The sequence below is a fragment of the Urocitellus parryii genome, chromosome 3 (genome assembly GCF_045843805.1).
Source record: "Urocitellus parryii isolate mUroPar1 chromosome 3, mUroPar1.hap1, whole genome shotgun sequence".
Taxonomy (NCBI): domain Eukaryota; kingdom Metazoa; phylum Chordata; class Mammalia; order Rodentia; family Sciuridae; genus Urocitellus; species Urocitellus parryii.
This window is the reverse complement of record NC_135533.1, coordinates 14,769,363-14,793,865: the sequence shown is the minus strand read 5'-3', so window position 1 is coordinate 14,793,865 and position 24,503 is coordinate 14,769,363. Positions and strand designations below refer to the sequence as shown.

At 38.9% G+C, this 24,503-nt stretch overlaps 1 protein-coding gene across 1 annotated transcript in view; it reads left to right on the top strand.

The window, feature by feature from the left end:
- The first annotated feature begins 14,817 nt into the window (after positions 1 to 14,817).
- Luc7l2 (LUC7 like 2, pre-mRNA splicing factor) overlaps positions 14,818 to 24,503 on the top strand; it is a 72,221-nt gene continuing 62,535 nt past the window's right edge. The window contains exon 1 of the mRNA XM_026405403.2: positions 14,818 to 15,437. Coding sequence (XP_026261188.1) covers positions 15,377 to 15,437 — 61 coding nt within the window. The 5' untranslated portion in view covers positions 14,818 to 15,376. The remainder of the gene's footprint in view (positions 15,438 to 24,503) is intronic.

The window sequence follows — 24,503 nt, the reverse complement described above, 5'->3', positions numbered from 1 at the left end:
GCTGGGGATTTGGCCGAGTGATTAAGCACCTCTGGGTTCAATCCCTAATCCCCAGTGCCAAAAAAAAAAAAAAAAATGCTGGTGGTGTGGGGGGCCAGGCGATGTAGCTCAATTTGCCTAGCATGCATGAGATCCTGAGTTTGGTTCCCAGTAATACACACATACACACACACACACACAAAAAAAAAAAAAAAAAAAAGCTAAAAGTAATATAAGCCTGTTATTTTAAGGAATTCAGTTGGCTTAAGCAAAATAAAAGCACAATTTTTTCCCTTTGTCCTTCCCTCTGTATTCCCATTACCAGATGGTTACCATTACTAATAGTCTAACAGTCTGATATGCATCTTCCCACATATTTCCAATGCATATACAAACAAAATTATGTATATATTTTTAAAAAGTAACAAATATGATGTAATAGGGTTCTAGCGGGAAACAGATGGCACATTCAAATAGGTTTATTTAGAGTTAAAGGGACGTGAGTTAAGTAATGAAAAATTGAGGTAGGTGTGCTGTCACACACCTGTAATCCCATGATTTAGGAGGCTAAAGAAGGAGGATTACAAATTTGAAGTCAGCCTAGGCAATTTAGCTAGACCCTGTCTCAAAAAATAAAAAGGATTGGGGATGTAGGTCAGTAGAAAAAAGTAAGGTGAAGCTCTTAGGAGCTGGCAGTAGTTGGAGCAGCTATTATTACCTCTCCCAAGTACTGGTCTTTAGGTCTTTAGGAACACAGCCACATCTCAAGAGTAGCCCAAGGTATGATGTCCAGAAGAGTAAAGTCCAGGCAAAGGAGTGAGCATATTAACATTTATACCTCCTAGTCTCCACCTCAAATTGCTCTTCCTCTTGATCCATTTGGGTGAATAGTTCTAATGTATTTGGCTAATTAAGTAAAAAGTTGGGCTTCATTTGGTATGCCTCTCTTCTTTCTGCATTCAGTCATCCAGCAATTGTGCTTCTGAAATAGCTCCAATCACCTCTTCTTCCTCTGCTATAATTTCGGCAATGATAATCTTTTTGGCTGATTTTGGACCATTTTTAAAATGGTCCCTTTGCTTTAAATATTCTTAATTCCTCAATTAAAGTTATTCTGGGGCTGGGGATGTGGCCCAAGCAGTAGCGCGCTCGCCTGGCATGCGTGCGGCCCAGGTTCGATCCTCAGCATCACATACAAAGATGTTGTGTCTGCCGAAAACTAAAAAAAAATATCAAAATTCTCTCTCTCTCTAAAGTTATTCTGAACTGGGTACAATAGCACATGGTGTACCAGTGCTGAGGCAGGAGGATTTTAAATTCGAAGACATTCTCAGCAATTTAATGAGACTGTCAAATTAAAAAACAAAAAAGGCTGAGGCCTGGGCACAGTGGTACACGCCTATAATCCAGTGGCTTTGGAGGCTGAGACAGGAGGATCTAGAGTTCAAAGCCAGCCTAGGCAACAGCGAGGCACTAAGCAACTCAGTGAGACTGTGTCTAAATAAAATACAAAATGTAATAGAGGATGTGGCTCAGTGGTTGAGTGCCCCTGAGTTAATTCCTGGTATCTCTCCCCAAAAAAGGGATGTAGCCTAGGGGTAAAGTGCCCCTGTGTTTGATTCCCAGTACCACCAAAACAAAAGAAAGTTGTTCTATGAGTTGACAATTTTGTTGTTTCAGTCCTGGGTATCAAACCCAGGGTGTTTTACTACTGAGCTCCATTACCAGCTTTTTTTCCCTCTCCTTTCCTTTCTTTCCTTCCTTTCCTTCCTTTCCTTCCTCCCTTCCTTCCCTTCCTTCCCTCCTTCCTTTTCTTAGTAAATTGCTGAGGCTGACCTTTAACTTGAGATCCTCCTGTCTCAGCCTCATGAGTTGGTGGTATTACAGGCTTGAGCCACTGTGCCTGGCACCTTTTTATTTTATTTATTATTTTTCTTTGCTACCAGGGGATGAAACCAGAGGGGCTTACCACTAAGACATATCCCCACCCCGCCTTTTTAAAATATTAATTTTAGTTGTAGATGAACACAAGACCTTTATTTTATTTACTTGTTTTTTTAATGTAGTGCTAAGGATTGAACCCACTGCCTCACACATGCTAGCCAAGTGCTCTACCAATGAGCTACAACCCCAGCTGTCCCCACCCCTTTTTATCTTGAGACAGGGCCTCAATAGGTTGCTGATGCTGGCTCTGAACATGTGATCCTCCTTCCTCAGCCTCCTGAGTGCTTGGATTATAGATATGTGTCACTGCATTTGGCACTGGTTCTTTATTTATGCCTCTTTTATGGCATATGTGAATTTTTCCTGGTAAAAGAAGAAACTGGACATAATCTTTTTAAGACTATGTCTCATTCATTTTATAGTCTCTAGAGTACATCAACCCACATAGCATATAAATAAATCAGTGTTTTTGAGTATATAGCTTAGCTCCACTCAATAAGAGGACTACAATTTAAACAACAGAATTGATCAAAGTATTTCAAAATACTCTTTCTACTGGGCATGTGAGAAAAACACAGTGGGCTGAGAGGCAAGAGGAATCTGGGTTCAAAGCCAGCCTCAGCAACTGAGATCCTAAGCAATTTACTGAGACCCTTTCTCAAAAAATAAAAAGGGATGGGATGTGGCTCAGTGGTTTTGCACCCCTGGGTTTAATCCTTGGTAACACACAACAACAACAAAAACCCTCCTTTTTTCTAAGAAATTAAGAGATTAACATTAAAATAATAGTACCAAGAGGTCACACATTCATTCAATTGGCTGGATCAAAGAAATAGGTTTGTTATTAATATTATCTGAAGGTATTTTATTTGGATTAAGATTGAAGAGAACAAAAGGATTAGGAGGGTTGGGGTTGTAGCCCGGTGGTAGAATGCTTGCCTAGCACGTGTGAGGCACTGGGTTCCGTTCTCAGCACCGCATATAAATAAATTAAGGTCCAGGGCTGGGGATGTGGCTCACGTGGTAACATGCTCACCTGGCATGTGCGGGGTGCTGGGTTTGATCCTCAGCACCACATAAAAATAAAAAATAAAGATGTTGTGTCCACCGAAAACTAAAAAAATAAATATTTATAAATAAATAAATAAAGGTCCATAAACAACTTAAAAAAAATTTTAAAAAGGATTAGGGTAAGATGATGTTTGATTTCCTATGTTATAATATTGTACCTACAATAAATTACATTTAAAAAAAATTTGAGGCGTAATTGCCTAATGGTAAGAAAAATATATAATGGGGAGATGCCACTGACTCAGATGCCACTAAGGTTCCTGGAGGTCTTTTCTCTGAGCACAGTCTTGGTTACCTTGGATGTAAATTCCGACCCTACCTCCGTGGTTGCTGCCACTGAACCAGAAGTCTCCTGTCAATCAACCATTGCCTGCACCACTACTGCCATTGCTGCTGCCTCTGATTCTGCTGTTGCCAGCCTAAGGTCACCTGGAGGTCTTCTTTCTGGGTGTTGCTGCCCTGAATGCAACTGAAGCTGACACTGCTGATGACCCCCAGAGATTGTCAGAGACACTCCCCCACAGCTGCAGTTGTAGCTGCCACTGCAGCCACTACTGCTGACTTGCTGCCTGCTGCCAAAAACCACCACCACTACAGCTGCTACCATAGCCTAGAGGACTGCTTCGGGGGAGACTCCAGGTTTGGTTGTACTTAGCTGTACCTATTTTGGGACACCAGCTAGGTCCGGGGCCCTGGCTGCTAGCAGGTTTACCAGCACATGAGCCTCTGTCTGGGGACTCCAGCTAGGACCTACAGGTCCAGTGTGGGGGTACCTGTGGGTCTGGAGGAACGTGGGGTCTTCCTACTGAGAGTGCTGGTGGCACTTATGCTGCTGCATCTTGGGGTTGCTCCTTTGCATGAGTATATACCCTGGTGGTTTCTCTGCAAGTAGGAGCAGCATTGAGATCTTGGGACTGCAGCATGGCCGAGCCTGAGGTATCTGAAGCTCAGATCAGTGGGATAGAGACTGGGTTTGCGAGGACTGATTGCGGTTTGGTGATTCCAAGAGACGTCAGAGACAAGACTGAGAAACTGTTGAATGCTGTCAGAGACAGTTTGACTTTCCAGCAAGATTTATTTTATTTTTTGATTCATTTATCTCCCTAACATATTTAGAACAGAATTTTTAAAAATAGTTTTTAGTTGTCAATGGATCTTTATTTTATTTATATGTGATACTGAGAATCAAACCCAGTGCCTCATATATGCTAGGCAAGCACTCTACCACTGAGCCACAACCCCAACCCTTGATTACTTTTTTTTAATCTGGTACCTCACATGTGTGAAGCAGGCACTCTGCCACTGAGCCATAACCCCAGTCCTGGAACAGGATGTTTTTATGCATCACTGTATAGAGGACCATGATATATGAATGGTGTTTTGCATTTTTGTTGTATTCTTATGTCTTTAATTTTTTTCTCTTTGTTCGTATTCTTCCACTCTTGTCTATTTTCTTTCCAACTTTTCTCCAACCAACAACCAATCTCTGTCGACTTCTCTTCCACTCTTACTGTGGATTTTTACTTGTAGCTTCTCTCTTCCTCTCTCGCAAATATTGCATACTACACTACCTCTGTTCTCTCATCCACATTTGAAATTGTAAATCATTTTAACAAATATTCTGTTTGTACTATAGATAGTTATGGAACTCATAATTTTGGTTTAATGCGAGAAAGCATTAATTCGAGAAAGCAGTAGACTTAGTGGGAGCTATTAGGCTTTAGGCTGTATATTGTGTACAGTGGGTGCTGTTGATATTGGTCTCACCAGTAAAGGTGAAGTGCTGAAAACCTTCAAGGACACTATAGGTAAACAGGGCAGAATTTATCCTGCCTTAGATCCAAAATTTTAGATGGGAAAACACACTAATAACATGAAAAAACAAGGGAATGAAGCACTCCAAACAAACCAAGATATTTTAATAGAAGTCACTGATAACACAGCAGAAGAAATGTCCAAGAAGGAGTTCAGATTGTATACAGTTAAATTGATACGTGAAGTATAGTATAAGGAGTGGAATCAAAGAAAAAATACAGGAAGTGAAAGACCACTTCAATAAAGAGATTGTGAAAAAACCAAGCAGAAATGATCTAAATGAAGGAATCAGTAAATCAAACTATAAATTTAATAGAAAGCATTACCAACAGACTAGACCACTTGGAAGACAGAACCTCATACAATGAAGACAAAATATATAATCTTGAAAGTAGAGTTGAACATGCAGAGAAGCTATTAAGAAATCATGAACAGAATATCCAAGAATTATGGGATAACATGAAAAGACCAAATTTAAGAGTTATCAGAATAGATGAAGGAGCAGAGATACAAACCAAAAAATGTATAATCTTTCAATGATATAATAGCAGAAAATTTCCCAAACCTAAAGAATGGAATGCAAAATTAAATACAAGAGGCTTATAGGACCTCAAATGTACAAAAATACAGCAGACCCACACCAAGACACATTATAATGATAATGAATAACACACAGAATAAAGATAAATTCTTAAAGAATGTGAGAGAAAAAAATCAAATTACATATAGGGGGAAACCAATTTGGATTTCAAATGATTTCTCAACTTAGACCCTCAAAGATAGGAGGTCCTGGAATAATATATTTCAAGCTCTGAAAGAAAATGGATGCCAACCAATAATTTTTTTAATATTTATTTTTTAGTTGTAGTTGGACACAATATCTTTATTTATTTATTTACATATAGTGCTGAGGATCGAACCCAGGGCCTCGCATGTGCTGAGCGAGTGCTGTACCATTAAGCCACAACCCCAGTCTCCAACCAAAAATTTTATATCCAGCAAAATTATTTCAGATTTGAAGGTGAAATTAAAACATTCCATGATAAAAATTAAAAGAATTAACAACTAGAAAGCCTACACTATAGAGCATTCTCAACAAAAATATTTCATGAGGATGAAGTGAAAAAAGAAAGTGAAAACCAGCAACAGGAGATGTACATTAAAGGGACATTCCACCAAATGAGAAATTGAGACAAATCAAAAACCATAAATAAATAAAAATGACAGGGAATACAAATCATATCTCAATAATAATCTTGAATGTGAATGGCCTAAACTCATTAATCAAAAGATACAGACTGGGGCTGGGGATGTGGCTCAAGTGGTAGTGTGCTCGCCTGGCATGCGTGCGGCCCGGGTTCGATCCTCAGCACCACATACAACTAAGATGTTGTGTCCGCCGAAAGCTAAAAAATAAATATTAAAAAATTCTCTCACTCTCTCTTGAAAAAAAAAAAAAGATACAAACTGGCAGACTGGATTAGAAAGCAAGACCCAACAATATGCTGTCTTTAAGAGACTCACCTCATGGGCAAAGATATCCACAGCTGAAGGTGAAAGGATGGGAAAGAACTTATCATTCATGGATTGCGTAAACAAGTAGGAGTTTCCATTCCCATTTCAGATAAAGTATACTTCAAACCAAAGTTAATCAGAAGAGACAAAGAAAGACATTTCATGCTTTTTAAGGGAAGTATATATAATTAGGACATAACAATTATAAATATTTATGCCCCAAACAATGGCACGTTTGTGTACATCAAACAAACCCTTCTCAATTTCAAGAGTCAAATTGACCACAATACAATAATACTGGGTGACTTTAACACATCTCTCTTGACTACTGAACAGATCTTCCAAACAAAAACTAAATAAGGAAACTACAGAACTAAATAAAACAATAATTTAGGCTTAACAACATATATAGAATATTTCATCCATCAATAAGCAAATATACTTCCTTCTCAGTAGCACATGGCTTTCTCTAAAATAGACCATATCTTTTTTTTAACTTTTTAAAAAATATTCAATTTTTAGTTGTAGTTGAACACAATACCTTTATTTTATTTATTTATTTTTTTATGTGGTGCTGAGGATGGAACCCAGGGCCTCACACATGCTAGATGAGCACTCTACCCCTGAGCCACAACCCCAGCCCAGTATTTTTTTTTTTATTGGTTGTTCACAACATTACAAAGCTCTTGACATATCATATTTCATACATTAGATTGAAGTGGGTTATGAACTCCCAATTTTACCCCAAATGCAGATTGCAGAATCAAGTCGGTTACACATCCACAATTTTACATAATGCCCTATTAGTAATTGTTGTATTCTGCTACCTTTCCTATCCCCTACTATCCCCCCAACCCAGTATCTTTTTAAAAAACTATTTGTCTTATTTATTTTTATTTATTTTTTAGTTGTAAAGGGACACAATATCTTTATTTTATTTTTTAATTTTTATATGGTGCCGAGGATCAAACACAGTGCCTCACCCATGCTAGACAAGTGCCCTACCACTGAGCCACATCCCCGGCACAAAAATAGACCATATCTTATGCCACAAAGCAACTCTTTGTAAATACAAAGAAACAGAGATAATACCCTGCATTCTGTCAGACCACAATGAAATGAAATTAGAAATCAATGATAAAATAAAAAAATAGAAGCTACTGTAACAAATGGAGACTAAATAATACACAATTGAATGATGAATGGATAGTAGAAGAAGAAATCAAGGATGAAATTAAAAAATTCTGAGAGGTAAATGTGAACACTGATACAACATATCAAAATCTCTGGAACACTATAAAGGCAGTACTAAGAGGAAAGTTTATTGCATTGAGTGCATTCATTAAAAGAATAAAAAGTCAACAAATAAATGACCTAACACTACATCTCAAAGCCCTAGGGAGGGGAAAAAAAAGAATAAACCAACACCAAAAGCAGTAGAAGACAGGCAATAATTAAAATCAGTGCTAAAATTAATGAAATTGAAACAAAAGAAACAATTGAAAAATTGACAAAACAAAAAGTTGGTTCTGAAAAAGTAAATAAAATAGATAAAACTCTTGACTATGCTAATGAAGAGAAAAAGAAAAAAACTCAAATTACTAAAATACAAAATGAAGAAGGAAATATCACAACGGACACATATGAAATACAGAGATAATCAGAAACTATTTCAAAAATGTGTACTCTAATAAAATAGAAAATATCAGGGACATTGACAAATATCTAGAGACATATGACCTACCCAAACTGAATGAGGAGGTCATACATGGTTTAAACAGATCAATTTCAAGTGATAAAATAGGAAATGCCATCAAAAGCCTACCAACTGGGCTGGGGTTGAGGCTCAGCAATAGAGCGCTTGCCTAGTATGTGCAAGGCCCTGGGTTTGATCCTCAGCACCACATAAAAGAGAAAATACAATAAAGGTATTGTATACAACTTAAAAAAAAAAAAAAAAGCCTACCAGTGAAGAAAAGCCCGGGACCAGATGGATTCTTAGACGAGTTCTACAAGACTTTCAAAAAGAAATTAACACCAATACTCCTCAAAGTATTCCATGAAATAGAAAAGGAGGAAACCATTTCAAACTCATTCTCTGAGGCTAATATCACCCTGATACCAAAACCAGACAAAGGAAAGAAAACTTTAGACCAGTATCCATGATGAACACAGATTCAAAAATTCTCAATAAAATTCTGGCAAATCACATTCAAAAACATATTAAAAAGATAGTACACCATGATCTAGTGGGATTCATCCCAGGGTTGCAGGGTTGGTTCAACATACGGAAATCAATAAACATTATTCATCATATTAATAGACTTAAAAAGAAAAATCATATGATCATCTCAATAGATTCAGAAACGCATTTGACAAAATACAGCACACCTTTCATGTTGAAAACACTAGAAAAACTAGGGATAGTAGGAACACCTCAACATTGGAAAAGCTATATATGCTAAACCCAAGGTCAGCATTATTCTAAATGGAGAAAAATTGAAAGCATTCCTGCTAAAAACTGGAAAAAGCAAGGATGTCCTCTTTCACCACTTCAATATCATCCTTGAAATTCTAACTAGAGCAATTAGACAACAGAAATAAATTAAAGGGATACCAATAGGTAAAGAAGAACTCAAAACTATTACTGTTTGCTGATCACATGATTCTATACCTAGAAGCCAAACAAGTCCACCATAAAACTTCTAGGACTAATAAATGAATTCAGCAAAGTAGCAGGATATAAAATCAACACCCATAAATCAAATGCATTCCAATACATCAGTGATGAATCCACTGAAAGATAAATTAGGAAAACTACTCCATTCCCAATGGCCTAAAAATAAATAAACAAACAAACAAACAAATAAATAAAATACCTGGGAATCAATCTAACAAAAGAGGTGAAATACCTCTACAATGAAAACTACAGAACACTAAAGAAATAAATTGAAGAAAACCTCAGAAGATGGAAAGATCTCCCATGTTCCTGGATAGGCATAATTAATATTATCAAAATGGCCATGCTAACAAAAGTGTTATATACAGATTTAGTGCAATTCCTATTAAAGTCCCAATGACGAATATTCTTCATAGAAATAGAAAAAGCAATCATTAAATTTCTTTGGAAAAATAAGAGATCCAGAATAGCTAAAGCAATCCTTAGAAAAGTGAAGCAGGAGGCATCACAATACCAGATTTTAAACTATACTACAGAGCTATAGTAACAAAAACAGCAGGGTATTGGCACCAAGTAGACTTGTAGATCAATGGTACAGAATAGAGGACATAGAGACAAACCCATATAAATACAATTTTCTCATATTAGATAAGGGTGCCCAAAACATTCACTGGAGAAAAGATAGCCTATTCAACAAATGGTGCTGGCAAAACTGGAAATCCATGTGTAGCAAAATGAAATTAAAACTCTATCTCTCATCCTGCACAAAAATCAACTCAAAGTGGATCAAAGACTTGGGCACTAGAACAGATTCTGTGCCTAACAGAAGAAAAAAATAGGCCCAAATCTTCACCACATCGGCCTAGGATCTGACTTCCTTAACAAGACTCCTAAAGTGCAAGAAGTAAAACCAAGAATCAATAAATGGGATGAATTCAAATTAAAAAGCTTCTTCTCAGCAAAGGAAAAAATAACGTGAGGAGAGAGCTTACAGAAAATCTTTACCACATGCACCTCTGCTAAAGCATTAATCTCTAGGATATGTAAAGAACTGAAAAAACTTAACACCAATAAATAAATAAATAAATAAACAAATAAACAAATAAATAAATAACCCAATCAATAAATGGGCTAAGGAACTGAACAGACACTTCACAGAAAAATACAACTAATCAACAAAAAATGAAAAAGTGTTGAACATCTCTATCAATTAGAGAAATGAAAATCAAAACTACACAAAGATTTCATCTCACTCCTGTTAGAATGGAAATCATCAAGAATACAGGTTAACAATAAATATTAGTGAGGATGTGGTGAAAAAGGTCCACTCATACATTGCTGGTGGCTACAAACTGGTGCAACTACTATGGAAAGCAGTATGGAGATTTCTCAGAAAACTGGGAATGGAACCACCATTTGACCCAGCTATCCCACTCCTTTTTACCCAAAGGACTTAAAATCAGCATACTATAATGATGCAGCCACAATAATGTTTATAAGCAGCTCAATTCACAATAGCTAGATTGTGGGACCAACGTAGGTGTCCCTCAATGGATGAATGGATAAAGAAAATGTGGTATATATACTCAATGAAATATTACTCAGCTTTAAAGAAGAGTAAAATTTTGGCATATGCAAGTAAATGGTTGGAATTGGAGAATATCATGCTAAGTGAAATAAGTTAATCCACAAAACCAAAGGCCGAATGTTTTCTCTAATATGTGGATGCTATTAGATGGTGGGGGCACTAGGGAAGAATAGTGTTACCTTAAATTTGGTGGAGGGAAGTGATGGGAGATGAGAGGAGGAGATGTGGGGACAGGAAAGATAGTAGGATGGAACAGACATTATTACTATATGTATATATGTGACTGCATGACCAATATGATTCTGCAATAATGTACACTCAGAAAAAGGAGAAATTATATCCTATCTAAGTATGACATATCAAAGTGCATAACTGCATTCTATTGTCATGTATAACTAAAACAAAAAAGTTTAAAAAGAAATATATGTAAGGGGATTTGAACTGGACATGGTGGCACGTGCCAGTAACACCAGCTACTTGGGAGGTTTTAGCAGGAGGACTGAAAGTTTTTGGCACAGACATATCAAATGTTATGGATTAAATAATTTGCTCAGACCATTTCTGTCCAAACACAGTATAATAAAACAGCTTTTCTAGGGGGCTGGGATGTGGCTAGCATGGGCAGGACCTGGGTTCGATTCTCAGCACCCAATAAAAATAAAGGCATTGTGTTGTGTCCATCTACACCTAAGAAATATTAAAAAAAAAAGAGTAAAATAAAAAAAAACAAACAGCTTTTCTTTCCCCCACTCTTTTTGCTGTGTGAAGATTGAACCCAGGGAGTGCCTATAATCCTAGCAACAAGGGAGGCTGAGGTTAGAGGATCATATATTTGATGCCAGCTTGAGCAAATTTGTGAGACCCTATCTCAAAATAAAAAATAAAAAAAGACTGGGGATACCTAATGAGAAAGTACCCCTGGGTTAAATCCCTAGTATGGGGCAGGCGGAGAATAGCTCAACTAAGTGTTAGAAAGAATTGATTTTGGAACACAGACTGTATTAGCAGTGAACTTTCTATACTGTCTGGGTCCTGGGACTAGGGAAGGCTGAGGTTTTGGCAGGACAATGCCTTCCTCTGGTTTTGGATGTGAAACAGGCTTTATCATATTCCTTTACTTTGCTGTTTCTTTTACCCCCCCGGCCCCCCGCCAACATCAACATCTCCCTCGCTGGATTTTTCACATGCTCAAGGCTCTTCCTTTTAAAAATAACTATTCTGTCTTTATCTCAAATGTTTTTTTAATTAAAATTTTAAAAATTTGTCTTGGTGTCATAGGGGATTGAACCAGTAGGGCTTTACCACTGAGCTACATCCCCAGTCCTTTATTTTTTTACGTTCACTTATATATTTATTTATTTTGGTATAGGGATTGAACTCAGGGGCACTGGACAACTGAGTCACATCCCCAGCCCTATTTTGTATTTTATTTAGAGACAAGGTCTCCCTGAGTTGCTTAGTGCCTCGTTTTTGCTGAGGCTGGCTTTGAACTTACGATCCTCCTGCCTCAGGCTCCCTGAGCATATGCCACCATGCCTGGTTTTTATGTTTGAGACACGAGTTGCCTAGGCTTGCCTGGAACTGGGAATCATTGTGCTTCAACCTCTGACATAGCTGGGATTATAGGGGTGGCACTGAGTTTGGCTTATTTTAACTGTTTTTTCAGCTACTACCACCTTCTGTAGTTCCTTATCACAAATAAACTGAATGAATATGTTCTGTGGATGTTTTGTCACTAAGCCACATCCCTATTTCTTATTTTTTGAGACAGGTTCTCACTAAGTGGCATAGGATCTCACTAAGTTGCTGAGGCTGGTTTTAGTAATCCTCTGCCTCAGCCTCCCAAATTGCTGAGATTTTAGGTTTCCACTATTACACTTGGCCACTGGCTACCGTATGGGAAGACGGTAACTGGGGATTTTACTAGGCGCACTTATCCACTGAGCTACATCCCAGCCCTTTGTATATTTTATTAGAGACAGGGTCTCACTTAGTTGCTCAGGGCCTCAAAAAGTTGCTGAGGATGGGTCTGAACTCTTGATTTTCCTGCCTCAGTCTCCTGAGACATTGGGATTACAGTCATGCCCCACCACACCTGATACATCCCTAGCCTTTTCTGACAGGGCCTCATTAATTTGCTGAGGCTGGTGTGGAACTTGCAATTCTCCTGTCTCAGCCTCCAGAGTTGCATTTGCCACTGTGTCCAGCAAAATATGAGTAAAACGTGAATATAAATGATTAAATGCTTCAGTTTGCTTCAATTAAAAGTGTGTGAGCTGGGGATGGAACTCAGTTGTAGTGCTTGGTAGCATGCACAATGCCCTGGATTCTATTCCTAACAAAAATAAAGACAGTAAATGCCAAACTATTTTAAAAACCCAACTATGCTGTTTATACATCTAAAATGTAAGCCAAGAAGGTTAATGTAAAATGTAATCAGAAAGATAGAAAGTAGATAAATAAAATTTCTTCACTGAAACATAATTTTTCAAGATGGGCATGGTGGCCCAAGGCTTTAATCCCAGCTACACTGGAGGGTAAGGCAGGAAGATTACAAGTTCAAGGCTAGCCTAGAGAAATCTGTGTCCCCCCCCCAAAAAAAATTAAATAAAGTAAAAAGAGCTGGATGCCATAATACAATGTCTATACTCCCCCTGAAAGCTAGAGTGGCGGAAGCATGAAGATCAGAAATTCGAGGCAAGCATCACTGTCTTAGCAAGGCCCTACGCAACTCACTGAGACCAATTCAAAAGAAAGAAAAAGGGCTGGGGATGTGGCTCAGTGGATAAGTGCCCTTGGGTTCAATCCCTAGTATGGCAAAATAAAATAAATTATTCTTTTTATTTTTGGTACTGGGAATTGAATGCAGAGGCACTTTACCACTGAGCTAGTGAGACAGGGTCTTACTAAATTGCTGAGGCTGCCCACAAACTTGCCAACCTCTTGCCACAGCCTCTTCAGTCACTGGTATTACAAGCATGTACCATCATGGGCGGCTCAACATTTTGGTGTACTTTCTCAATACTAGTGTTTCTCACGGTAATGTTTAATAGTGCATCCCTCTAGGACATTAATTTGTACATTTTTCTACTGTTGTAAATCACTTTTCAAAGGATAATGACAGTTCTAGTATTTGGATTGGTTTAGAATTTGAAGTTTTCTAACTAGAGAGAAATTTTTTGTCAATTACTAAAGATGACTCTAAAACTTTTATTGGCCCATTATACAATTAAAGGGATCTTGGGACTGTGCTTGCTATTTCATGTTATTTTTTAATTGATAATGCATTAACCAGAAATTATACGTCCCAAGGTGATGCATGTACAATTATAGGGAAACAGTATTAATGTCTCAAAGAATTTTACCAAAGGTTTTAAAAACACCAGGCAAAAGATCTAGTTTAGGTATTTCCCGTTGGCTCATTTTGTTCTCAGAACAATATTTCAAGAGTTGTGTAGTTATATCCATTCGACATGCAAGATTAAGAAATCATTTGCTGAGCCGGGCGTGGTGGTGATGCCTGTATTCCCAGCGGTTCGGGAGGCTGAGGCAGGAGGATCGCAGGTTGGAAGCCAGCCTCACCAATTTAGCGAGAATGTAAGCAACCTAGCGAGAGCCTGTCTTAAAATAAAAAAGGGCTAGGGATGTGGCTCAGTGCTTAAACACCCTTGGGGTCAATCGCAGGTACAAGGGGGAAAAAAAAAGTAAAAGGTCAGAGCAGGGCAACAGGAAACCGTGGAGCCCCGGGTTTTCCCGTGGTCCCAGTCGCTGACTCGCCGGTTCTGTAAGATCGCCTCCTCACAAATTCTCAGGACACAGGTTAATTTTTATAGCTTCAAATATAGCCTAAGAGTTGCCCGCTTGATCCGACGGGGTAGGAGAGCCGGTTTCCCGGGGTACTGACTTCAGGGTACTTTCCTGAACCTGACAAGTCCCAGCTGGGGGCACAGATGTGGGACAGTGACCCAGTGTCTGCAGTCCCGTGGAAGAAAGGCCGCGTCCACTCGGTTCGGGCTGGGCCTTGGAACTGGGATTATTCATCAGGAACACGCCCACGGTAGCTGTTAGGACAGGGAGTCTCTGTCAAACTGGTGGGCACGGTCTCTACTTACTTCGTCGGGCTAACCTCTGGCACATTTTGCTAATTGGGGTCTGGCCCGCCAGCACCGCCCTAGTCTCACTGCAGCTGTGAGGTCCAGGTTTGGCGCCTCGGGGCAGATCCGGCTGGAAAGTCTGTTAAAGTACCAGAGTCTCGCGAGATCTAGAGGGAGGGGAGGGGGCAGTGCTCGTGCACGCGCCCGCGAGCCGTTAGGGTGGAACCCTCGCCCCGGGCCCGGCGGGCGGAGCGAAGACAGTTGGATGCCAGTTGGTGGAGCCCCGCGGGAAACGACTCAGCGCGAGGAACGTGCGCGCTCCCGTCGCGACGACGGTGGCGGCGAGCGGCGTCACAGCTTGGAGGGGGGGTTTGACGGCTTCTGGCGGGTGGCGGTGTTGGAGGCGAGAGCTTGCTTAGCCCGTGTCGCGTCTGTTCCTGGAACCGGACGGAGAGTGAGGGCACGAGGGTCTCTTTCGGGAGCTGCTGTCTTCCACGTACACGTCGTCGTGAGGAGCGCAGCCCGGACTCTCCCGCGACCCCTCCGGCTCTCCTTCCGCACGCCTCGAGGCGGCGGCTGCGGAGGCCACCAAGACAGCATCGCACCTCCCCCACCCCTTCCCCTCATCCCCCGCCCGAAAGGGCCCTGTCTGCGCCCCACCCCCGCCGGTCCGTCCGCTACGCCGCCGCCATGTCGGCGCAGGCCCAGATGCGCGCGATGCTGGACCAGTTGATGGGCACCTCCAGGGACGGTAAGTGTCTGCCAGAGCCCTGGGGGTGGGGGAGGGGATGGGGCCGACGACGGGAAGGGGTCCGAGGGCGCACCTGGGCGCGCGCGTGTGGCTGAGTAAGGGGCTCCCAGATTGGTAACACGAGGTCCCCGGCTCCCTTCCCATCCAATCAGGGCTTGGCAGGCGGGCTTGGGGGGCGGTGACCATGCGGATTGGCGGGAATTGCTGCCAATGGGACTAGGCGGGGCCTGGGGGCAGAAAGGGGAGTTTGTGCTTTCAATGTTGACTTGGCTGGGATGGGAGAGCCCACGTCTCTCTTGCGTAGTCGGGCGGCCCGTTTTGTTGCTGACTAGGTACCTGCGGGCTAAAGCCCCCGCTCCCGATCTAGTTCCTTAACCCAGAGCCTTGGGTCGTCCCTCGTCGCCGTCCTCCAGAGTCCAGAGAGAATCAACCCGCCCCCTCCCCCCGCCCCGGGCGAAGGAAAACCTTACCCCGACCCAGAGATGCACCATCCATCCCCACAGAATCAACCATTTTTATGGAAAATCTGACCCAAACCATGGTTTCTTGAAGTGGGTGTGTTTGGCCCCATTTTGTGAAAAGAAAAAAATGTTATGGCCTGTTTTTCCGAGAGACCTCCATTTTGTTAGACAATTTAATAGAGGCTTTGTTCAGTAAATATTGACAAATCTTGCATGCGCCCCAAATAGGACCATTTTGGAAATTTGATGCCCAGTGAAGCAGAATCGAGGGAAACAAAGAGATTTTTAGGCATTTAGGTTAGAATCCGTACAGAAAGCAACTACGTGCTGAATTATCTTTTGTCATAGCGAAATTCTAAGTAAAACGAAGAAATCTGTTGCTTTTTTGTTGATAATAATTAGTAATATACTCTTTCAAATTCAGCTTAAATTCACGACAACGTGGAGGAAAGGTCTAGTTGAGTACTTTCTTAAAAACCGAAAATCCTTGTTTTTATATGTTGATTGTTTTGGCAAATAGTTTCTTAGCCATTTAAATGCTTTTTTCTTGAGAAGTTATTCACGTTGCTTGACTTAGGAGAAAAGGCCCTTGAATTTAGTTTATGATAGTTGCTCTTATGATTTACTTGAGTGATTTGCAGCAAAATATGTGAGTAGGAAAAAAAAACTTAATTGCATTAAAATATTTTTAGCAATGCATATTTAGAATGGCATTTCAGCGTTAACGGTTTAGTGTTAGTAAAAACCCACACTGGGAACTTTTCTTCATAGAACATTAGGATAAACAGGTATAGATGACAAACTGTGGTTGTATAGAGAGAAGGGAAAGATTGGGAAGAAAATAGGTTTATTTGTGTAGTAAACCCTTGAGAATTAATGTTAAATAAAAATGCCATTGGAGAAATGTAACTGTTATCATTTTCCATGCGTAGATAAGAATGGTTATAACTGCAGCATGTCTTTAACATTTCTCTTTTTCTAGCATGAGAGAGGGTATTGGGAAGGGGTTTCATCTAGGATCTTAACTAACACAATCTTTTTAATAAAGTCACAAGACTTACTTGATGTGATCCTTTTAATCCGTGACAGATACCATTTTGGTATTTTCTGCATAGATTAGATTTTCTGATATTACTGGCAAGATAATAGTTGGATCAAGGTAACCATCACCTGAGAAATTTCTGAACTAGGCATCTCATCTAGTATTGCAAAGATAGAGTAACACATACATACGTGCATGTTATCGGATGTGTAGTCCCAGCAGAAAACTGGATTTCTTAAAATCCATTCTGCTTTGTATACAAATAAATTTAATATTATGTGTCTGTCACTGGACTTTTTTTGTTTTGTTTTTGCCTCCAGACTTAGAGGATTTATGAATGAATTTATGTCTACGAGTCCACAATAATATTTAACTGAAATAACAGGACTTTCACTGCTATATTGGGTCAGAAGTAAGAAATATACCACTTTCAAGGAAAATAATTTTTTAATATATCCAAATTATTTTATGTATTTGATGTAATCAGAAATTATTTTCCTTCTAACTAGATATTTAGTGAATTTTACACATTTGATATAATTCAGGATATTTAAATAATTAGATTTTTTTTTTTTTTTAGCAGTCAACTGCAAGTTATCCAGGGATAGGGGAACATGGAGACATCACTGAATAACATCATGTAATTTGAAACCATATAATGAGAAGTCTTGTATTAGACACACAAACTGTTTCTGGGGAATTATGTTGGGTATATTTGGAAGTGGAAATGGGGATCCAGGAGGTGGGAAAGAGATGGAAAAGATAGGTAGGAGGGCATTTAAGGCAGCTTGGTCCTATTTTTTTTTTAAACCCCAGAGACTGACTATGAAGCAGCCATTTTCTTTTTTGGTTAGTGAGGCTCAGGTAGCCATGATCCCCCTCAATCTTCAGTTTCCCATCCATGAAAACAGCTGAAGTGGCACAGGAGTCCTGGGGCTCTGGAAAAATGTTAGTTTCCCTTCCAAAATATTTCTTCCCTCTCCCCTTCCCAAAAGAGTTTTTAATCCCTTTTAAAATTCCTTGGACATTTAAGTCTGTGAGTTAAATGTACCTTATCTTGAATTACTTAAATGAATTAATCATTTAGATTACCTAAACTTCACTGGAATCCTCAGGAATAGGAATTTTGGTGTCAGGGAAATGGAGAGGTAATTTTTGGATCACTGGGCACTTCAAGAAAGGACAGTCCTGGGTGAGTGTGAAAGTGGGGGGCTTTGAACAATTAGTGGGCAGCATGATGGTGCTGGGAGGCTGGGCAGGGGGATGACCAGGAGGTGGGAGAGGAATGCATAATGGAGGTGGGAGGGCCAAAGACAAACTTTGCCTTCTTTGCAATTTTGCCTAGGGCCCTGGTGGTGGCAACCGCCTGTGTGCCACTGAAAATCGTGCCGATGCCTGGCATACTGCATAAATGGAAGCAGGGTACCGCGTGAGTTGAAACATTGGTCACACTATATAAAGTTTGTATATGTGAATCAGTGTAACTCATACCCATGTAACTGGGGGTCTGACTGTATTTGGATTTTTCTGATAAGGCATCATGGGCTAAGAAAAAGAGCACTGAGCTGAGACTCAGGAGACCTGGTCTCTAATTGTAACCTTGGGTAAGTCACTTAACCTTTTTTGCCTCAAGTTAAATCTGTAATTTGTTCTATGGGAAACCAAATATTTTCCTGTTAACCTCAGAAAAGTAAATACATTTATTAAAGTTTTTAAGAAGGGAGGACCATAAGTAGATATTAATTATTAGTATATTTTTTCATGCCAGGTTTAAGAGTCAATACATTTTGTGAATACCTTTCTGTTTTAGTTATTAGCATTAATAGGAAGGAGACAGATATTCCATTTGGTAGCAGGGAGGAGCCACATAGGAAAACCCAAGAAACAGTTTGAGAATTGTCTGCGTAACAGTTGGAGAAACCCTGTGCCCTCGTACAGAATTTTTACCATGGTAATTTTTACTGGATTGAATCACTTGTAAGGGATCCCTTAGCAGCAGCCCTTTTGCTAACATATAGTTTGATTATAATACATTTCTGGTTCTGATCGCTGAAAGATCTGAGAAGATGCAGGGAATAGGAATTAAACAGGGTGTGAGAGTGTGAATTTAGATTACATCCTAAATTTAGAAATTAGATAGGTTACAGAGGATAATTTGTTCTGAGGGTTCCAGATCTCTTAGTTGCATTAAATGGGAGCAGAGTTCATCTCTTCAAACAGACGAGGAGTGAAAGTACGCCCTCAAAATAACCTGTAGATTGAGTACGTAGACTTTAATAGACTTCTTTGCCATCATGTGTTGTCCATGACTAGGGATTGATTGCATTTGGCAAGTTAAAGCTTTCAGATAATTTTAGCTATTTTTGGTGTTAATCTTACTAAACTGTATGATACCCTTCCTTGGTTAATAGAGGATATTAATTGTCATAGTCTTCACTAGTTATATTTGTTACAGTTTATACAATATGAAATTGAAAAGATACTCATCTTAGGGGATACCCAGGAAGATACAATTCAGGAAGTATTTTACCTACTTCTAACATGTTTAGTTATATCTAACTTTATCATCTGTAGGACAATATAACATGACTGCCTTTCTGCAAAATCAGTAAATCAGAGATTGAAGTAGTGTTTTTTCTAGTGGATTTTCTTCTTTATAAAATCATCTTTAACCTGTGTTTCTTGACTTGTCATGAACATTGAATACATTTTTCTCTTTAATTTTCCTTCATTAATGTAATGAGCCATATTTATTTCTTGGTCAGCTATAAGTCATTCTTTTATTCCACTTGGATCATTCATTTTAAGTGAAGGAGGCGTAGCCTTTAATGTACACGCACACATTTTTTACATAATGGGTACATGTTATCCTAGATCTTGTAAATTATTTAACATAAAACTTTTGGCAGTGGAGCCCAGTGGCGCAGCCTATAATCCTAGCAGCTCAGGGGGCTGAGGCAGAAGGATCAGGAGTTCAACGCCAGCCCCAGCAAAAGTGAGGCACTAAGCAACTCAGAGAGACCCTGTCTCTAAATAAAATAGGGCTGGGGATGTGGCTCAGTGGCCGAGTGGCTCTGAGTTCAACCCCCGTATCCCCCTAGAAAAGAAATGTTTAGCAAACCTAAGGCTAAATAGTAGTGTCTCTGAACTTCTATAACTTTGACTTCATGGTTCCAGGAATATCCATAACATTAAAGCTCTTTTAGCCCCTGTATAGTGAGTCAGTTAAATTTTTCCCCTCACTTTGAATTTTGAACTCTAATATTTTTATCTCTAGAGCAGCCCAGAAAACAGTAGAAATATTACCTCATAGAACCCTGTGTTATCCTTGGATTTTCTACAGTTGTTTAGTTCTCTAGTAAGCCTATATTTTGAGTCATTATTTCAGGTAAAAAAATAAATTGAAACAAAATCTTTGTATAAGCTATAAGCAGGAAGTAAATGCTTTGATCTAGTTTAGATGTGATGTTATGAAGAAAAGAGCAGTGAGCTGCAAGTTCAAGACAGGGAATTCAAAGGCAAGTAGGTGACATGGGTCAGGGTCAGGTTTATTGAGTCAGTGTTTAGTCAGTGAAGCTTCAAGTTGCAAAAGGTTCAGTCAAGCAGAGGAACTGAGAAGATAGGTATCTTGAAAGTGAGGAACAGTAAGTCTGAGCAAGACTAGATAGTGAGCCAGATGCTTCTCAAGAATGGGATTCCAGAAAGGTGCTTGGAATGGACTGAATCCTTAGAGCCGAATGCTATATTAATATTTCTTGAAGAAATATAAATAGTTCTATCCAACTTAAATCAGTTTACTAAGAAAATGTAGACTGAGAAGATGAAGGAAGTTGAAACATCTTGTTGGTAATGGAATTAGGGAATAAAAAAGAATAAACTTATAGAAATCTTGTAGCTTCAGCACCTGCAGAAAATTGATTGTCTTTTGGTTTAAATTCTCATGTATTAGAAGCTGTTAGGGCAGAAATTAGAAGGCATGGCCAAATAGATGAATTTTAAAAGATTGAGGATATAGAGAAAAGTAGTTTATAAGAACTCTGAAATGGTCTACAGATTAATGTTTTAACTGAATATGACTTTGAAAGGTCAAAGACATCAGAAAGGAATATGTAGTTTAGTCATCTGAATAAATGTTATAGTATGCTATTTAACATTGGTCAGAGAAAGGAATTTTTAAAACTTTTCTAAAAAACACTCACTCAATATTGATCCATGTGTTCTAATTTAGTTGTGAACCATGTACAACTGATGTTTGACCTATTTGATTCAACGTGAAAAGAATTAACCAGCTGCCCTTGCTGAATCTTTTGTCATGCCTTCTGAATATGGTAAATCGTTTTGCTTTTTATTTTCTTGAGACCTCAGATTTCTGCACACTTATTTTCTCTTTTAGAGTTAAATTTTGCAAGGCTTTGCTTTCCATTAGAAGAAGTCAGATATTTATTGGATAGTTTATATTGCATACCTAGTTCTATATGTATTCTACCCTAAGGATAGTTTACACTATATACCCTTTTCAGTGCTTGAGAGTATGTTTTAGATAAGGGGCTGATTCTATGACTCCCTGCTGTTTGTAAATAAAGTTTTATTGCAACACAGTTCTAGTTGGCAGTAGTCATATGGCAGGCAAGCCTAGAATATTTACTATCTGGTCTTTTATAATAAAGCTTTTTTTTTTTTTTTTTTTTTTGGTGGTACCAGGAATTGAACCCAGGGCATGTAACCACTGGGCCATATTCCCAGCTCTTTTTTTTTTTTTTTTTTTTTAAGACTCTTTTATTTTGAGGCAGGGCTTCCTTAAGGAAGTTTAGGGCCTCACTAAATGGCTGAGGTTGACCTTGAATTTGACATCTTCCTGCCTCAGCCTCCTGAGCAGCTGGGATTATAGGAGTGTACCACTGCTATAATAGTTAAAGCTATAATAAAACTTTTTAGTCACTGTTGTTGGTTACTGTGGTCCCCAGACTAGATCCCTTAACATAACTTATGAAGTTATTAGAAATTCAAATTTGGGGGCCTACACACTGACTCAGAAATTCTGGATACAGAGGCAAGAAGATCACAAGTTTGAGACTCAACAATTTAACAAGACCCTGTTTCAAAAAATAAAAAAGGATTGGGGATGTAGTTCAGTGGTAGAATGCTCCCAGCTCAATCCCCAGTATCCAGGAAAGAGAGAGAGGGAGGGAGGGAAAGAGAAAGAGAGAAGCCTAAGTGGTTCTAATGCATATTAAAAGTTTGAGAAGCCCTGTTCTAGGTAAATATTTCCCAAATGTTGGTTATGCATCACTCTTACTATTTTGTATTGTTTTCTATTTATTTAATGTTCTTTCTTTGCAACTCACTCTCTAAAATTTCAAGTTAATTTATAATGAAGCTTAAAAACTACCCTAAAAATAATTTACAGTGAAAACAAATGGTATGTTATAGACATATAGGTAGACTCCATTGTCATTTAAGTGTTTCCTGGGCTAAAAATTAGAGTTTTTTGCTGGACAGGGTGGTACATGCCTGTAATCCCACAGACTCCAGAAGCTAAGGCAGGAGATGCAAGTCTCTGCAATTTAGCAAGACCCTGTCTCCAGAAGGGATAATTGGTGGGAGAGGTGGTGCACGCCTATAATCCCAGTGATTTAGGAGGAGGAGGCTGAGGCAGGAGGATCCCAAGATCAAAGTTAGACTCAGCAACAGCAAGGTGCTGAGCAACTCAGGGAGATCCTGTCTCTAAATAAAATACGAAAAGGGGCTGGGGATGTGGCTCAGTGTTTGAGTGCCCCTGAGTTCAATCCCCAGTGCCCACCCCCACTTGAATAAATAAATAATTACGGGTATAGTTTGGTGGCAAAGTACTCAGTATTGCAAAAAAGAAAAAGGAAGAAAAAAATAATGTATGAGGTTTATTAAATACATACTGTTGCCAAATAGATACGTCTTTCCAGACTTAATCATGATATTTATAATGTGGATGAACTTGTTCATAAAACACAAAATAATCTTTCTAGTTATTTGTGAGAGAGGAAACTGTTGAGCTATTGATCCCATAAATAGAAATGATTGGCTGGAAATACAAACCTATGAGATAAAGAGAGATTAGAGAAGAGGTCCTTCTTTTTTCTTTTGTGGTGTTGGGGATTGGGCCCAGGGCCTTGTGCATGTGAGGCAAGTGCTCTATCAACTGAGCTATATCCCCAGTCCCTTCTTGACCTCCAGGGTGAAATTACCTCATTTAGCTTAATTTCTCACCTCTCTTTTAGTGTTTTGGTCCATGGGAGTCACTCATTCTGTCACCAGGTCTGGAGGATTTTACCAACCAGTTCCACATGGGAGTATGAAAAGAACCCTAGAGTAGGAACTGCATTATGGACATGGGGAACAGTGCAGGACAAAACAGTTGATTCATCTCAGAGTCTACAAATCATGTATTAATTAGTATTGTGAGAAATTTCTGAGTTATACTTTAATTTGCCTCATGGTATTAGAGTGAGTACTTTTCCATGGTGGTATTTTATATATTGATTGTAGTACTTAGGAGTATAGTAATTATTAATAGCAGTGGACACTTCCCTTAGTATACCCAAGTTGCTGAGTTATTTTAGTCATCTCTTTGCTTTTCTTTAGGAATTATGGATGTATTTGCTTCTATTTCCTTTTTGGTTCTATAATAAAATAATCCTAGAGGGCACAAAAATCTAATGAGGAGTAGAGATTTACACATAAACAGTTATGTTTATTTTCAGACGACACATTCTGTGATATTGGTTATAGGTATCTGATTTTGAAAAAAGTACTTTACAAAGTACAAATGACAAATTCCTACATGAATAAACAGATTTTGCTTTGACTATTTCTGTTAGATTTAAAAAAGTGAATAAAGCATTACAAATGAAGTCCCTTATGTTCCCCTTTATGGTCTCATTCCTTTCCAGAGGAAATACTTGTTGTGAAATTGGTGTGTATCCAGTGCGACACAGTATTTCTGCTATGTTGTTTTTCTAGTTTTAAGGTTCACGTCTCCTTCATGGCCATCTGTTTTTCATTTTGACTTCCTTTATCATTAGGTTGTCTGTTATCTATGTCTTTTTGATATTTACATTTCTTTTCTCTTATTTCTTTGTTGGTTTTAGATTTGGGGATGCTTTTGTTGGTTTTTATAGCTGTAACCAACCAATGAGGACTTGTCTTTTTTTAATAGATAAGCCAGCCAATCACTTTTTCTTTGATTCTTTTCAGCTATTTCTTCGTAGCCAAAGATAGCTTTCATTACTTCTAATTTTGTGTATAGAAAATTCTGGATGATAGAAGGCACCCGATATCCAGAGTGCGAGTGTTACTGTATCAGAATTGCAGCTCTGTAAGTAAGTATCAAAATATAAAATTTAGCAGGCTGCAACTTTTTATTACATATATTTAAAATTTTGTATAATCTACTTTTATAACTTAATTATAACTTAATTCCTAAAGTTGCTGAAAAGCAACTTTTTAGGTTTTTATAGTGTCTCTCATATCTAAGAATAGAAATATGCTGTTAGCCTTCCTAAAGCAACTCTTACTCTTAACTCTTTC